The sequence below is a fragment of the Watersipora subatra genome, chromosome 1 (genome assembly GCF_963576615.1).
Source record: "Watersipora subatra chromosome 1, tzWatSuba1.1, whole genome shotgun sequence".
Taxonomy (NCBI): domain Eukaryota; kingdom Metazoa; phylum Bryozoa; class Gymnolaemata; order Cheilostomatida; family Watersiporidae; genus Watersipora; species Watersipora subatra.
Genome location: NC_088708.1, coordinates 6,788,714 through 6,805,281, shown reverse-complemented (window position 1 = coordinate 6,805,281; position 16,568 = coordinate 6,788,714). Strand labels below are relative to the sequence as shown.

The 16,568-nt window shown below is 37.1% G+C and overlaps 1 protein-coding gene across 1 annotated transcript; it reads right to left on the bottom strand.

Moving 5' to 3' along the window:
• Positions 1-5,503: 5,503 nt before the first annotated feature.
• On the bottom strand, positions 5,504-14,599 carry LOC137408643 (pancreatic lipase-related protein 2-like). Its single transcript, XM_068095233.1, has 7 exons — positions 14,504-14,599; positions 13,978-14,050; positions 13,430-13,604; positions 12,585-12,822; positions 10,055-10,132; positions 9,692-9,893; positions 5,504-5,903 (listed from the first exon to the last, which is right to left on the bottom strand). The coding sequence occupies exons 1-7, from the start codon at positions 14,559-14,561 to the stop codon at positions 5,786-5,788; spliced, it is 942 nt and encodes a 313-aa protein (XP_067951334.1). The 5' UTR covers positions 14,562-14,599; the 3' UTR covers positions 5,504-5,785.
• Between the last annotated feature and the right edge of the window lie 1,969 nt (positions 14,600-16,568).

The following is a 16,568-nucleotide window of genomic DNA, read 5'->3' as shown; positions in this document are numbered from 1 at the left end:
ACTTTTATTAAATTAATAATAGGAGTTTTCTTTTCTATACAAATATTTTTCAATATTAAATTATGTCTTCTATCATCCTGCAGTATGTCCAGCTATAGCTATTATTAGAATCTTCGAATAAATAATTCGTACCGAAGGAGATTTGATCTTGGAGCCTCCCATTCACCAGTCCGGCACCTTACCAATTAGGCCACAGAGATTGATTTGTTCACTAGCCGATATATGTCACTATATGGGAGCAAATACCCAACGGCTTTGCGTACTACGCAGGGTGATTACATAACATCACGGAGACTAATAGCTCTCGTTAGTAAGCTTACTTAAATTTTCCATTGGCAATGTGCCAGGCTAATAGCAAGTGGCATCAACTCTCATTACTTCTCATTGCTTACAAGCTGGTTTTTAATAGCCGGGCAACACCTGCTGGCACAGCTAATCAGTGTTATATAATGGCCCGCTTGCAGTGGACATCAGCTGTTATAATATAGACTTGTGAAAAAAGACTTATCCAGGTTCCTCAAGCATGGTTCTTCAGATTTAATACAAAGTATTCATATGCTCTTTATTGGGAAAATAAGCAGTCATATGATACTATTTTAGCAGTTCTCAGAAAGTTTGTTATACTATTTTTGAGTATTTACAGTAGTTACTAGGAGCTTGGAAATGATATAGATAACATTATTAGCATAAAATATATGCATTTGTAATAGTCACCCTATTCCTTGAAAAATGGTTTATAGGCTTTTGTATTTAGATGTGATGAATGCTTACAAAAAGGAGAATGAGAGAAAGATGAAGAAAAAGAAGGGATATTTAAGGCAAAAGTGCTGGAAACATCAGTCTCTACCTTGACACTTATCTTGTGTCACATTATTGTACTAATAATTATGCAAGTAAATGCACCCCTTACACTTACATATATCCTTGACTTGAGTCTGTTTGCACTTTACTGTCATAAACTGGAAGTTTTAAAGAGTAAAATCAAATTTTCATTAATAACAAAAATCTTTGTAATATGAAAATGTCCATGGGCAGATTTGTATTATCTAAAAGGTATAAACACAATGGTAAACAACCAGACAAAAAAGTGGATAACTCCTTCACTCTGAGATAGAGAAGAAAATACTGGTGTTGACTAACAGACAAATTAACATTTCTAAACCTATAAATTAGTTTTGTTTTCATTTGTAGCTGATGAGAAGTTTATGTTTGAAAATATTATTGCTCTTTCCAGTGTTTCTTATTCCTACAGCATTGTTCATACAATTTATTTTACCTCCTGAACTATTGAAACTCTGATAGCCTTACAGACCTTCAAATTTTTTCTCGAGATATGATCTCAAACCCAGTAACCATATCTAATAAACGTACGCAAAATAAAAATAGATATAGCTAATTTTCTTAGCCAATTTAGACGATTATTTAGGTGCCATGATAAAGTTTGTTCACCAACAATCATAACTTGTAGCTTCGTGGTGTGCGAGAAGAGTGATCTCTTGAGTCCAATTACGGACACCTGATGTAATGTGTCAAATTACAGCCATTTGATGTAATGCGTCAATTATACACACCTGATGTAATGTGTCAAAGGTTCAGCATCGGCTGAAAGCTGGCAGGCAGTGAAAGTTTATTGATATGTTAAGAATTGCATGAAATGTTTAAGCGTATTTTGGTCAAAGGATTGTCTCTCTTTTTTCACTAAATTTATTAAGTTCTAGGACAAGTTCTTTTTACAAAATATACTACACAGAGTGATGTAAAGAGCACTTGTTACAGTGAGCACTCACTGTGCCACGCATTCGTTAAGATAAGACAGCTCTCTTGTTTATGAAAGTAAACATTGGTTGCTAATATAAATAGTGTCTAATGTACTAGCGGAAGCTCTATGGTCTTGTATCAGAAGGCACGTGCACTATGCGTTACTTATGCACCTCTCAGTACCTTAACTGTTCCATAGATAAGGCATTTTCTTATTTAGCTATACTCTAGCTGTATTATATGTAACAATAGTTAAACGATACAACAGCATATCATTGCTTTAAAGCTATAAAAATTGTATGATATTATTTTATACTATATTTGGCAGACTCAAAATATATACACGGACAAACATTATTTCAATCGTAGTTTGCATAGCAAAAACTCATCCAATTGAACCGACTCTGTCAGATATTTAGAAGGATGCTAAATACTGTTATTTGTATTTTTGATCTCAGACAAAACTAAAAAAAATTTACTCTCAGGCAAGCTACTATTCACGACTTTATCGAAGATGATCTTATTTCCGAATGTAAGTCTGCATCAGGGATCGAGATGACTTCGGACCATTTCCCTTCCAACCGATGAGCAGCTTCCACCGATTTTACCCATTCATAGATGAGTGAATGTTTTTCAGGGTCCATGTAGCAGTTATTGTGATGTGTCATTGCGTTCTCATCTATTGATATAAGTTTACCATTGCCATGTTTGTCAAGTTGCTTTGCCCGAAGGTTTAGCTTTGTCGGCGAGCTTACCGTGAAGGACGTGATTCTTTGGAACTTAGGCTGTGTATCTGTTTGCAATTTAGGCTGTGTATCAGGTTGGAATTTAGGCTGTGTTTCTGGTTGAAGTTTAGGCTGTGTATCAGTTAGGAACTTCAGCGGTGTATCCGGATAATTTTCTTGTGTATGTTGTGGCGGCTTGTTGAGAACTGTCGGTTTGATCAGCCTATTCTTAGACATAAATTGTGTGCTAGGTGGTGTCGCTGACGATACAAGTTCATGTTTCCTTGAGTCAGCATGGCTACAAGTTGTGTTAGGCTTATTCGAACTACAATTTGTTTCTTCTGGAGAGCTCTTTGGCTGACTCAATCTCAGAGCTCTAGACTCGAGCCTCTGACAGCGATATTTGTCTTGTAGTTTTTTTAGTTCGACAAGTTGAGACTGGATTACCTCGGCTAGACATTTGTTCCTCTGGTGAATAGACTTGCTACGATAAAGAGGTTTTCCACTGCTGATGCCGATAGATGGTAACTTTCCACTGATTGGCTTCGCTGGTGCCTTAAAGAAGTTGCTCAACGCTGCTGCGGGTAGCAGGCCGTCATGAGTAAGCTGCATGGAAGTAGGCTGCAGATGATAGCCAGTCCTCTCTTTAGTTCTGCTTGTCGCAGCAGGCAGCGGCAGCACCATGACTGTTGATTCTGATTCAACCATGGCTCTTCGTAATCTCTATGTCGACTGCTGCCTGTAACGTTATATATAGGCTTATAGCTACAGCAATTGGTTACTCAACTGGGTACATAATTGCTGTCATTAATCTGTACACAAAACAACAAAGCTCTCTCAACATATCCTTGCCGAGGGCTATTGAAAGTGTGAGAAACGGTATCTAGGCAAACAGGTGAGCGGATACTGAACAAGCAATTACATCGCTGCTCATACATTACTTGAGCAATGTCTTGTTTCTCTATCTATTTATATTAATTCTGTATACAGCCTCAATTTCGTCACATGTTTGCATTGGTTATTTTTAGATTAGTTAATCCCGCTCGCCGTTTGAGAAACAAAAAATTGGCTGCATAATGAAGAAATCTCGAGCACAAGCTCCTAGCTGTTATTGAATGATCAAAGGAAGAGCCAGATATCACACAAACGGTAAAAATTACAAACTTTACCTGCCTCTCAGATATCATGCTGCCGACTGCAATTGAAAACCCGCTGCCAATGAAAGGAAGGAGATATAATAGACAGGTGCAGTCAGCTATACTTTTATCAGTTGTTATACAAAATGACCCTTCATTATATCGGAGCTCATAAGTAGAGAGTGTATAGACACATTCCTACAGAATCAGGAAAGCGGTGAATTTTAAAAGGGTTTGGCGCTAACTAAACATACCCGCGATAGCCGTCTGTTATATAACAGCAAAGATAACAGATATCGTTAATGTCTAAGCGAGATTATAACTATGCGAATGTTTTCACAACTCTCAAGGTACATCAGAGATTAGATGAGGAAGGACAAGTACGAGAGGCCCGTATTATAACTTACCTGTCAACGTTTGATAGCGAGCTTGATGGTTTACCACATGACCTAGCGAGCACACGAGTGCAATGAGCCGCGTGTTTATATATCTTTTAGAGCTGTTTAACCCGAGCTTGTCCGGTGGAGATAATTATTGATAATCCATATACTTCTTATTTATCAGTTAAAAATATACTGTTCACGAATGAATAACTTCTTATTGGTGCGTGTAAAGCTATAAGAATTAGTTTTTCAATTATAGTAATGGCATTCAGTCGATATTCCATCAGGAATTGACTGCCTATAGAATATTATACCAGGGTGCTCATTTATTATTAATATCTTCAGCTTATCTTAGCCTATGCTTCAAAGACGTTTGGCGAAGCAGAGCCGCTACCCGATAATTCGGCTGATAATCCAGGGCCTGAGTCTACCACTTTAGTTCATTGTCCAATGCTGCGTGCAAGCAAAACCCGTGTTTTTAACTCGGTATTCTTATCAGAATGTTTAAGAAAACAAATTACAAACAATACATTGTTTGTGTTGCTAATGTGACATATGGATTTGTCCGCATATTTGAGACACTTGCTTTGCTGCGTAAATTTCACTTTCACATATTAGTTTTCATGTTCAGTACAAAGTTTTAAAAATTTATTGATTAGGAATAGAATGAAGTATTTGTAAGGGCATATTATGACATTTCCATATCCAATGATGGCATATTATGACATCATTGGATAGCAGAAAAGTGAATATTGTAAAGAATAAATAATTTGTTATCTGCGCTCTTTATAACGATATTAAAGTTTTTCATTTGCTCATATATCTCTTCACTGTTACATGTCATGCTTCAGTATTTTTGGTCGCAAAATTTTTACCTCAAACTTGTATTGCAGCTCTCAATTGGCTATGTTTGTACACAGGTATCAATAGGTCAATAGGTCAATAGGTCAATAGGTAGGTCATATTACGCTGTATACCAATCCTCATCTTATGAGCTCTTTGCTATTGAAAAGTGTTTCAAGGATATATAAATTGTTTTAACCAGAGTAAAGGTGAATTTGATGAACTTTTGTTTGGATAAACATTCTTTCTATGTCTATGCTGTCTATGATAGCGATGTTAAAAAGAGATGGCATGAAGGCGTCACGAACAATCAATTAAAATTGGGACTGTTAAGTTTGTCTTTTTGTTCATGAAAACTCAAAGCTTAAAGCCTGTGAAGAGCACAGGTTCCTCGTATGTTCTATATAGCTGTATTTAGATGCTCTCCTTCATATTTAATCTAGCATATCTAAGGCTACATATTTCTCTTTACAGCTGTGCTATTACAACCAGTGATCATTCACAAATACAAGAATACAACTGCTTGTAGCTTTTTTGTTTCGCTTGCATCCTCCTTGTCAAACTGCATCTAATCCATTTGCATGATGGCATCATTTTGCTAACCGCTGCTACAAGGAAACACCTAGGTGTTGAAGAGTTATGTTTGTTTCTTATTGTTTGCATGTAGTGTATTTAGAATTATAGCGAAAAGACAAGTTGAAAGGCAGTTTTGGTATGTTTTACAATACTAGACAATTGCTACAAAGATATCCAAAGTAAATCACTGCCGACAATAGACATAGACATCTGTTTTAAACACAAAAGCATGGGCAGAAAAGGCTTTACAGAACGCTTGTATTGTACCCCAGTCTCAGAAATCAATCGATAAGTGATAATTGATAGACAGTCGGTCTCCAGTTCTGACTCCCTCGGGAAAGGTGTGATGGAAGATGGGTAATTGCTAACAATATGGCTTTGCTTCACGAATCTGCAGCTGTAGAGAACCAAGAGCTCCGCTAGGTGAGGCGTGATATCCCATTTGGTTGCATGACCTTGCTGTTGGGCAGTACGTCTCACACCTGCAACATGAGGACTAAGCTTATATTAAGTCCCCTACCAACCCTGCATATTGTTAAAGATTGACTTGCAACAAAATTTATATTACAGTTATTTGGTATCAAAAGGTTCACCACGTCTTACTCTACTGTGTTGTAGGTGCGAAATATGTGGAAATGTGATTACAAGTTCTTAAGAGCTCAAAAACGAACAGTTAATCGCAGCCATCACAAAAACGCCGTAGTTTGGAATCTCTTTATTTGGCTGACGTACTCCAACAGTTTGGTTATTGTTTTGTCACATGATGTTATCGCGTGAAATTAAATGCCAATAAATGGCTCAATATAAAACGTCTCCTAGCACTAGTTTATGACAAACACTTTGGGTTCTACTGGAAAGCCCGTATCAAATATAAATGCTCGCTACTTCACAGTATCATTTCAGCCTGGTCTAATCATCTAGTCGTAACCTGATCATGTGATCCATACTTGCTGCCAAATGGCGCTAACAGTTTCTGCAGCATTTTTCGACTATCGCAGGTGACCAACAGGCTCCACATGTTCATCAGAGGATGATATGCACTCCTTCGAGCTAAGGTTAAAAGATTTAACAATTTTTTCCGGTAGGTTTTGAGATATCACTACTCAAATGAAAGCTTTACAATTATTATGAAATAGACACATAAGGACAATAGACCTGGTTTTATCGCATGCGTGAAGTATATTTGTGAAAATATTTCAACGAATGAGGCTGCATGAAAGTGTAAACAGAAACCATCTTGTTCAACTATGTCCCAATTGAGCTGTTTTGGAAATGGATTCCAATCTACGGCGTTTTCAGGATGGCTGCGATTAACTGTTCATTTTTTAGCTTTTAAGAGCTTATAATCACATTTCCACATATTTTTCATCTTCAACACCACAGAGTGAGACATAGTGAATCGGTTGATACCAAATAACTGTAATGTGAATTTTGTGGCAAGTCAACCTTTAAGGTGAGACATAGAAAGAACAACTCCACCACTAAGAACAGCACCACTTATGAGGAGGCCTGATTGGCCAACGCAGCTATATTCAAATGACCTGATTAGTCAGTGAAGTTCAACTTTGAACGGCTTTGCAAATGTCACACGGATTGCGATAAGTATTTCCCTATCAGCTTAACTAGGTACAAAATAGCATCAGTTCTTTCATTACAGTGAGACGCTCCACCATTGTTGGTACAAAACATAGGCCCATGCGGTTTGGAATTTATGGTGCTATATTATGAAATGAACAAAGCTTTTACTAGAGTGGTTTTTTTGAGTTATCATATGTACAAAATAAAGGCTTCCTTTAGTCGCACTACACACTGAAAGTCAATTGAGTTAAAGTTTCACGTAAATAATAAATATTTTAAGTAATTTTATAGTTTTATACATTTTCTATAAAAGGTGTTTTTCGTATGCCAAAGCTGTACCCAAACCTGTCATGATTTAAACAAGTCTCCTTTGTAGTAGTTAGAGTTAATTTTGATTTGATTTGAACAAATGAGAAATTGACTTGGAACAAAACTAAAATGGTCAAGATTTGACATGCGAGTACAAGTATTTAGGTAGGCCCTACATGTTCCCATGTACTGGTGTTAATGAATGACAGTTTATTGATACGTGTTCCCATGTAGCTGTGTTAATGAATGACAGTTGATTGATACATGTTCCCATGTACAATGAATGACAGTTGATTGATACATGTTCCCATGTACCGGTGTTAATGAATGATAGTTGATTGATACATGTTCCCATGTACCGGTGTTAATAAATGACAGTTGATTGATACGTGTTCCCATGTACTGGTGTTAATGAATGACAGTTTATTGATACGTGTTCCCATGTAGCTGTGTTAATGAATGACAGTTGATTGATACATGTTCCCATGTACAATGAATGACAGTTGATTGATACATGTTCCCATGTACCGGTGTTAATGAATGATAGTTGATTGATACATGTTCCCATGTACCGGTGTTAATAAATGACAGTTGATTGATACGTGTTCCCATGTAGCTGTGTTAATGAATGACAGTTGATTGATTATAAAACAGTAAGCAAAAGTTATCCCAGTTGCTTAGCTCTGATGTTGTGTGAATTCTGGTAAAATTCTTGTTATAAAAAGATAAGGCAGACTGCTATGGTAAATATTGTGCTCTGTCAATTGAGCTCTGGGAATGCAGTTGTAAAATGTTATGGAGTAACGGTAGAGAAGTTACTGTAATTCTTTGAACCAATCCATTTTCTGTACTCAACGTTTACAAATTCCGAATTTTTAGTTTTTTATATGATAATGAATTTTTGATTAGTTTTGATTTCCTTCTGCACAGTTTGATTTACTTCTGCACAATTTAGTCATTATAGTATAGATATTCTAGGATTACCGTATGTGTATATATCTATTTTATAATAATAACCCATGAATAATTACCACAATCAAATAATAAAAAGCAAAGTAAAATCTAATGATGATTTAACATATCTCTTTGGACATGCCATTCACTTCTTAAATGGTTTTGTGTTCAATGATTGTGAAGGAATTTTCAATCATTATTTGATGCTGTAGGATTAGAAACATACACATATGTAGGTGAGTGATGTGATGTATATTATTTATCATGCACAAATTATTTTAATTTTATTGATTTTGATAATTGATTTTTGATTCTTTTTGATTTCTGCAATTGATTTTTACTGGTAACACAGATTTTATTTGTTAGAGCTGAGAAAAAAGTATGAATTGCTAAGAATTACTTTGTAGAAGAAGATAAACTGAGCATCACTCCTTTTTACCATTAGCCAGCAAACACTATAAATATAGAATAGCATGCCAACTCGTATAACGGTGAGCGGATGACAAATTCACAAGCAAGCCTTCACCCCGCAACTCGGAGTTGTAAACTTGTAATCAGGTTACTTCCATATACAGTCTATGAACTTTCAACATCTCAGCTTCTCCTGCATTATTGTAAAAATATTTTTATTTTTTTATGTAGTTGTGACAGCGCTGTCACAAAGTAAGACAACCAAAACAGGCTGATTATAAACCTTGTAACTAACCGTATCCTAATAAATTACAATAGTTCTCTCAGCACCTCCACGCTGCCAGATGTTAACAGTACAGCAGACGTAACCATAATATTAATATTGTGTGGATAGTAGAACAGAGCATTCAGAGGTAGCATTTCACATTTATTTTCTGCTTAGAAGCAGGTCTAATTAAAACTTATTAAGTAAAGTGATTTTTTAAAAATTGAGCTCTAATTTAGATGTCTGTGAAGTAAGGTGTGTAGCAGGTTGTGGATTATTATAAAATCTAAAGCAGCATGGCTGTACACTTGATCTGTTTGTACACTAGGCAATAACCTGCTTTTAGTTCTCGGCAGACTTTTGTGACGATATGTTAGCATAACAAGCCAGCATTTTGACAAATCTACGCTGTCGATAGAAGTTACAAACGCAAATACTTTTAGTATCCTTAATGGTAAACAACTCATTAAAAATAGAATTCATATTTAAACTCGCAAAGTAAAAAAGTAAAACCGAACTCGATCCGCTTTGATCGGTCGTCACAACCAAAAAATCATCTGCAAATCGAGCAAGTTCAATCAGTTTTTCAGTTTACTTTTAGTCGGCCAAACTTAAATTTTTAGAAATTATTTAGTCGATAAAGATTTTGGACCGAATCTGTTCTGATATCGGATGGTGTGCACATAGCTTTAAATTGTATTAGAGTATGCTAATGAGCATCTGGTAGGTTTTTATCATAAAAGGTTTGCGTACCCGCCATTTGTCAGCTTGCTGTAGCTCTCACAGACATAGGAGGTGAACTGGCAGTGGCCATTGATAGACTCTGTGTAAATATAGACTGCCTGGAGATGAGAGTGAATCCAGGTAAGGGCAGGCACTCCTAGACTCCCTCCATTCGGATAAAAATCAACGTGACCCATCGGCTTAATAGCCACAAATGTCGTGTGAATGACATCTAAAAATATACAACTCGGGGTAAATAGTTTCTAAAATATGGCTGCCTGATGGCAGCGAAAGATCATAGGTCATTCCCACAATGCAACAAAATGTGGCTGCTTGATGAAACAGAAGATTATGATAACTCTGCTGATTCTGTATCTGAGGAAGAACACTAACCTACAAAGTCAGCATCTTCTGGTCCGAGGGTATCGCTCGGGTCTGTCAGGTTAAAGCCTGGCTGCGCTGGGTCAAGTCCTAAAAACACACACAATTCATGTTACACGTGGGCACTGGCATGTTACACGTGGGCACTGGCATGTTACACGTGGGCACTGGCATGTTACACGTGGGCACTGGCATGTTACACGTGGGCACTGGCATGTTACACCTGGGCACTGGCATGTTACACGTGGGCACTGGCATGTTACACGTGGGCACTGGCATGTTACACGTGGGCACTGGCATGTTACACGTGGGCACTGGCATGTTACACGTGGGCACTGGCATGTTACACGTGGGCACTGGCTGAAGACGTGACCGTTAAAGATAAACTTCCACAAAGTTTTACTAGATTTTATCAGAAAGTATCGATATTTTTCAATAACTTGTAATTGCTTTTGATGTTTTGAAGGGGTCTGCCTACCAGGATGTTTCGAGATTAAAATTGACAAAACTTCATCGCGGTTAAAATGCTGAGAAGAAAAAGTCATGCGAAATTATGTCACTAGTTGTTATCATTGCTATAGTTGATATCAGCTATTACACTTAAGTTACTGCGTTACGTTTCCATTCTATCGGTCTTTTTGCAACTATAAATGTCATTATTGTCCTTTCGCTTGATCTGAGCGTTTTAACTGTGATCAAGTTTTGTCAATTTTAATCTTGAAACACCTTGGCAGTCAGAACACCTCAAAACATCAAAAACTATCGCAAATGAAGGAAAAATATCGATACTTTCTGATAAAATCTACTAAAATTCTGTGCAAGTTCATCTTTAAGTCTTTTCTAGTCTTACCATCGAGTCAGGATTATTTATTTCTTGCTCAAAACTTAACATTCTCAAGAGTGTTTCAGGGCACATGCGCTGCATTTTTTCTCTCTGTATTTAGTAAATCATCCGCTCCGACGTTTATGTACACAAACCTTCTTATTTATAAATATGCTCAGAAACTGTTATGTTGGGAACGATATCAGGACATCATCAGAACAAAACAAGCTAAGTGTTTTGTTATTATTATTAACCAAGTCGTCCCATGCGAGTCCCGTGTGAGTCTCATGTGAGTCCCATGTGAGTACCATGTGAGTACCATGTGAGTCCCATGTGAGTCCAATGTGAGTACCATGTGAGTCCCATTTGAGTACCATGTGAGTCCCATGTGAGTCCAATGTGAACTATGCACAATTTATAGGTCGTTGCTACGCATTGATTAAGACTGACAAAGCCGCTACAGTTATTTAGCGATGAGATCTTTCTCTTGTGAGCCATAGCTTTCTTTAAGATCACGGTCTATTTTAGACGCACAAATGCTCAGGTTGTCAGTCACGAGGTTGGTTACTATCTGCTACCAAAGCTAAGGCTTTTTATAAATGGAGTGTTTGCTTTCGATATAAGAAAGCACAGGCACTTATCAATATCCTGAGTACATAAAGCATCGTCACTCTCGCTAATTTGTTTGGTGAAATATAATAATTTAAATAACACTATTGAACTCTGGTCACCTTCCTCTTGCAGCTGTCATTAGCTATAATTAAAATGTGAAAAACAAGGTGTTTGTTTGAGGTACATAATGCACGGTGGCAGCACTCATGCCACCCAAAGGTCAGTTTAACACAAATATCTCTAATTGTTCTCAGCTGATAAATAAGGTATTTCACACCTGGTCTTTCTCAGTGTAAAGGTGCTAAGGCAGCACTGAAGAAAATAATGATAAAAAACTTCATCACATAATGAGTAGATTGTAGTATGTAACATCTGAGAGGTAGCAAATGACACTGCAGTACAGCGACAGCGTATATTCTGATTGGCTAGTTTAGATAAGCTGGAGTGTTTTACTTCTATTTTCCATGTTTATTTATTCGATCACAAGCTTTGAACTCTCTTTGTAATATGTTACTAGTCTTCCCATTTTATTTTTGCACTAGAATAGAATATTATAATATTATATAATAATATATAATGTTATATAATATTATATAATATAATATTATTATATTATATAATATTATAATGCCAAAATTTGCATCATGTATCTATATAAGGTATTCTCTTTTGCCAGCAAAGAAAAGAAAAAAGGTGGAAAAATATTTCTTGCCGAAAGGAGATTGAAAAGTGCTGGCACAAAAACCTCTATAATTCCGGTTGTTATTGGATCATTGGGTACAATAACACTTGAACATTGAGTATGGTGTGGCCAAATACAGGCAACAAAATACACAAGGTAATTGCAGAAAAGCACGCTGTTGATATGGCTAAGATCTTGAGGCGAGTGCTCAAACTCCCAGGTCTCTGATAGGAGACCAGTGCTTAAGTAAACATCACCCACCAACTTCATTAACTGACGTGAGGAAGCAATTTTTTTATTTATAGATATATATATATAAAAGTATGCGCATTGTATTAGCTTATATGGTATTGTATCTAGAATAGTTCAAATCTAACCAATCCTTAGTGCCAAATCCACCTAAAAGTTATTTTATTTAAACTCACCAGAAATTCTGCCAATAGGAGGGTTTTGCAGATATTTCCCGGCAGCACCCGCAGCTTGTCCCCCCAAACTATGTCCTATGATGTGCACGAGGGAGTAATCAAGGCCAAAGTTGTCATGTAGCCAGATGATAAACTCGGCCGTGTTCTTACCGACCTGCTGCGCAGAAAGCTTGGCCTCAGCATAGTTAATATTCACTGACTCTTCACTCCAATCAACTTCAATGAAGTTGCAGTCCTCCTGCGGTATGACAGAAACTTGCGAACATTTATCAGAAGGTTAGCTAATGCTGAAACAACCGTTCATAAAGTTGTAGCAGAATATTCCTCAAAACATCCTATCAAAACCCATCATATCCATCAAAACAAAGTGCGCTGAGATAGCTATAGCGCCGGTGTACTAATGCCAGGATAAAGGCTCAAGCGATGACATTCTGATGCAAATTGCAAAACTAAAGAAACGACCATGCCAGAAATCATGTACAGATATCGACTCCCTCATTTACCCCGACTGTTGATATTATAAATTAGAGACGCCTTTTAATAAGCTAACCAGTATTTTTACCTCAATATCCTTAGTAGGAAGCTGCCGCTGAATACCGTTCTAAATTTACTGTTGCTATCCTGCACTTTGTACCCTTTGTAAACTCACAAATATATTTTAGACACAACATTTCACTTTCCTAGTGGACTCTGAACCGTTAGCGTTAATGCGGAATGTGCTTTAAGGTCAGTGAGTTCAAAGGTCAGAGAGTATAAAGGTCGCTTATATTCTATCAAAAATATGACCTGTTGTAAAAATCATGTCAAAATGTAAGATCATGTAAAATCAATTGGGCTCGGCTTACGTGAATAAGCATTTGCCTTCTCATGTCACGTATGTACCAATTCCATCCACCTCCAAACCAGCCATGGATGAAGATCTTGGTAGGAAGAGAGGCATTGAAGTTGCTGTTAGTAACAGCCTTTAGATTCTTTCCAACAGCTTGGCCTGTTCCGGTACTAAATGTATCATCATTCAACCTGCAGCAGACGTCATCGTGAATAGCGATTGTAAAATTAAGTGATAAATTTTTCAAAGTATACTCAACTTCTTTGCATTGGTAAAGAACTTCGGTGCAGAACTTAGACTTCAAGTTTGTGGCAGATCAATAAAAACACGTTTGGTTTTTATTTCTTTTCTAAAATAAACCTCTTAAATCTTTTATTTCTCTTATACCGACAGCGTGTCACCGACAGCGCGTCACTATAATTTTAAAGTTATAAAATTGTTTGAGGGATACACTGTGAGCGCTGGTCACCTTTCCCCGTGTCATTCACCGCTTCATCTGTTTACGACCCCAGCTTGCTAATGATTATGTGGATGTTTCTCATTAAACTCAGGCAACAAACCAACCTGGTGTACAACTCAAACTTTGTCATGTCATTCTCAAATGGGTCAGGTTCGGAGGGAGAGAAAAACAGCCAACCTACAAAGCAAGGAATTCAAAGCTATCACATGTTGACCAGAGGCAGTTTAAACTAATAATCATCGCTGTTGTTATATTATGCATTTTACAACTGCGTCATTCAGAAAGGATATTATATCATTGGTGCTTCCGTTAGAAGAAGGCAGCTCAAACACAACAAGCGTCTAATACGTCAATAATAACGCCGAGCTCTCTCAACATTATTGAACTTGTGACAGTAATATTGGCTGTATTATTGTGTTTGTTGCTTTACAATACAGGCACTATTTTAGATGAATACATAGTCAACAGCTAACGATTAATGCAGCCTGACTGAGCTATTGCAAGCGTGGCAGCCTTGGATTTCATGATTATCAGTTGTTTCTGATGTCTTTCTCAGGTGTTAGACTGGGCAATAGCCTCCTAGCAATAACCTCTGCACTGTTTATATAGACTATGAACTTTAAGTCATACCTGAAACTGTGGCTCCATGACAGAAGAGCAGAAACAATACCGTCCCCTTCGATACCATCTTGTAAACAGAAAAGCCACGTGTACTGACGAGCAGCGATTTAAGAACTAGCTGACAGCGTCAGCAGGGAGATTTGTAATAACAACATGATAAGAGCTTTATTGGCATGTGATCAGGGAGATAGCTGCAAGCTAAAGCTATGCGCAATACTAGGCAGCCATTGGTTGGAGTAACAGCTATTTCTAGCATTTCTTGCACTTGGGTTTACAAATAAACATACCGGTACATCTTGAATGATGAATCTGTTAGAATCTGAGTTTGCAAGCGGAAGGAGTTAAGTGTGGCTGCACTAGACACACTTGCACAATGACAAAATGAGATTTATCAATATAGCTTTTGTACATAAGACTATATGCTATTAAATTTGTAAAGCGTATTTTATAGTTGGGTCGACTAAGTAGACAAACAGGGCAACCTGTTTTCGGAAATGAGTTGGCTTGTGAGCTGTTATAAGGTAGATTGGAAATAATAATAGATTTAACATCTTGATAGATAGTAGATCTAACATAATGCTTATTTTTACAAATCTCTGTACTTGTGGTCTATGCATTTGAATACATTGGCTAGAAGCTGTAAATTAACCAATAGCAGTAACCATTATTACACATCAAAGTTGTGTACATTTACAATTCATTCGCAGTCAGTACACAGCAAATGCGTGTTGTATAAGATGTCCTAGAGAGAATACCATACAGAACACTATCAATACAAAGGCCATTAGCATGAACTCGTGACCTCCAACAAGCTCATAATATGGCTCTTCTCCATTACAATTAAGAATATTATACATGTAGACCTATATACTAAAAGTGAGAGTATTGAAAACACTACAGATGAGAATATTACAAATAAGAATAGAATTCGGCTGTGATCTGCGCTAGTGATAGATACAGAACCATAGTGATAGACAAGCGTAAAGCTTTTTTACTCTTTAACATAATGTACTGGACAAGCAGGAGTGCATAAGACATGCATTCCATTGCAACAGTCACTCTGACACCATCTTTAGACCTGAATAATTTCCTCATGACTGCCCATGTGTTAGTCACGAATGTTCAGAATGTTCATTGGTCTTGTCTTCTAATTTCCTAAAAACATCCTAGAAGCAGTCATGACCTAATGTTTGAGGTCACACCTAAAGGCCATGGGTATAGCTTCGTTTGTTACAAAGGCATAAAATATGTGAGCACTAACCGCCTCAACCAGGAAGGTCTGCTATAGCAAAACCTAAATGACTGCGCAGTATGTTAGTCATTACATTGCCATTTATTAAAATAATTTTACAAAAATTACTATTGATAACAAAGACATTTGCTGAAAGCATATCCTGCCATTTTTTCATAAACTATAAACTAACACAACTTTAAAAACACTCCACTCTCATTCATATGATGCATGCTGTCTACAGTGATGATGGACGAGGCCAAGGTTTCTTGAGCGTCAAACCGAGTATAACTGACAGGTTATTGTTGCTTTTTCGCTGTGAATCCACCCATAATCCACCACCTTATGGTCAATCCCGCCATACCATCAACTAATTTGCATTCATTTTTTATTCTATACATTGCTTTTACAAATAGCCATATGCATTTGATCACAACACGATTGAGGTGAGGTTTAATCGTCACTCCTATTAACCTATTTTGGCTAAAGATTTACCCAATCAATGTAATATTTCTACCACCTCACCATGGAAATATACACATACATACATGTAGGCACTATATCTTCATGCCGTGGTGCGCAATGGGCAAGCTGTACCAATAGTCAGGTATCACATGGAAAAATACTTTGATAACCAATGTAGGATAATTAAAGAGAGTGCTTGACAACGGGTAAGCAAAGACAACAAGGGTAAGCACTTCAACAAAAGGATAAGCACATGATAAACAGGGTAATACATGATAGTAAAATAGCACAAGGGTAAGTAACTGGCAAGCAGAGAAGTGCCTGCCAAGCAGGGTAAGTACCTGACACACGGGGTAAGTACCTGACACAGAGGTTAAG

Bases quoted from the DNA above. Each gene is read 5' to 3' on its own strand.
- LOC137408643 (XM_068095233.1), bottom strand. From the start codon at position 14,561: ATGGTATCGAAGGGGACGGTATTGTTTCTGCTCTTCTGTCATGGAGCC. The intron at 12,823-13,429 runs GTAAGCCGAGCC...GTCATACCGCAG, and splicing joins GAAGGCAAATGCTTATTCAC to GAGGACTGCAACTTCATTGA. The intron at 5,904-9,691 runs GTACGCAAACCT...CTCATGTTGCAG, and splicing joins AGCAAGCTGACAAATGGCGG to GTGTGAGACGTACTGCCCAA.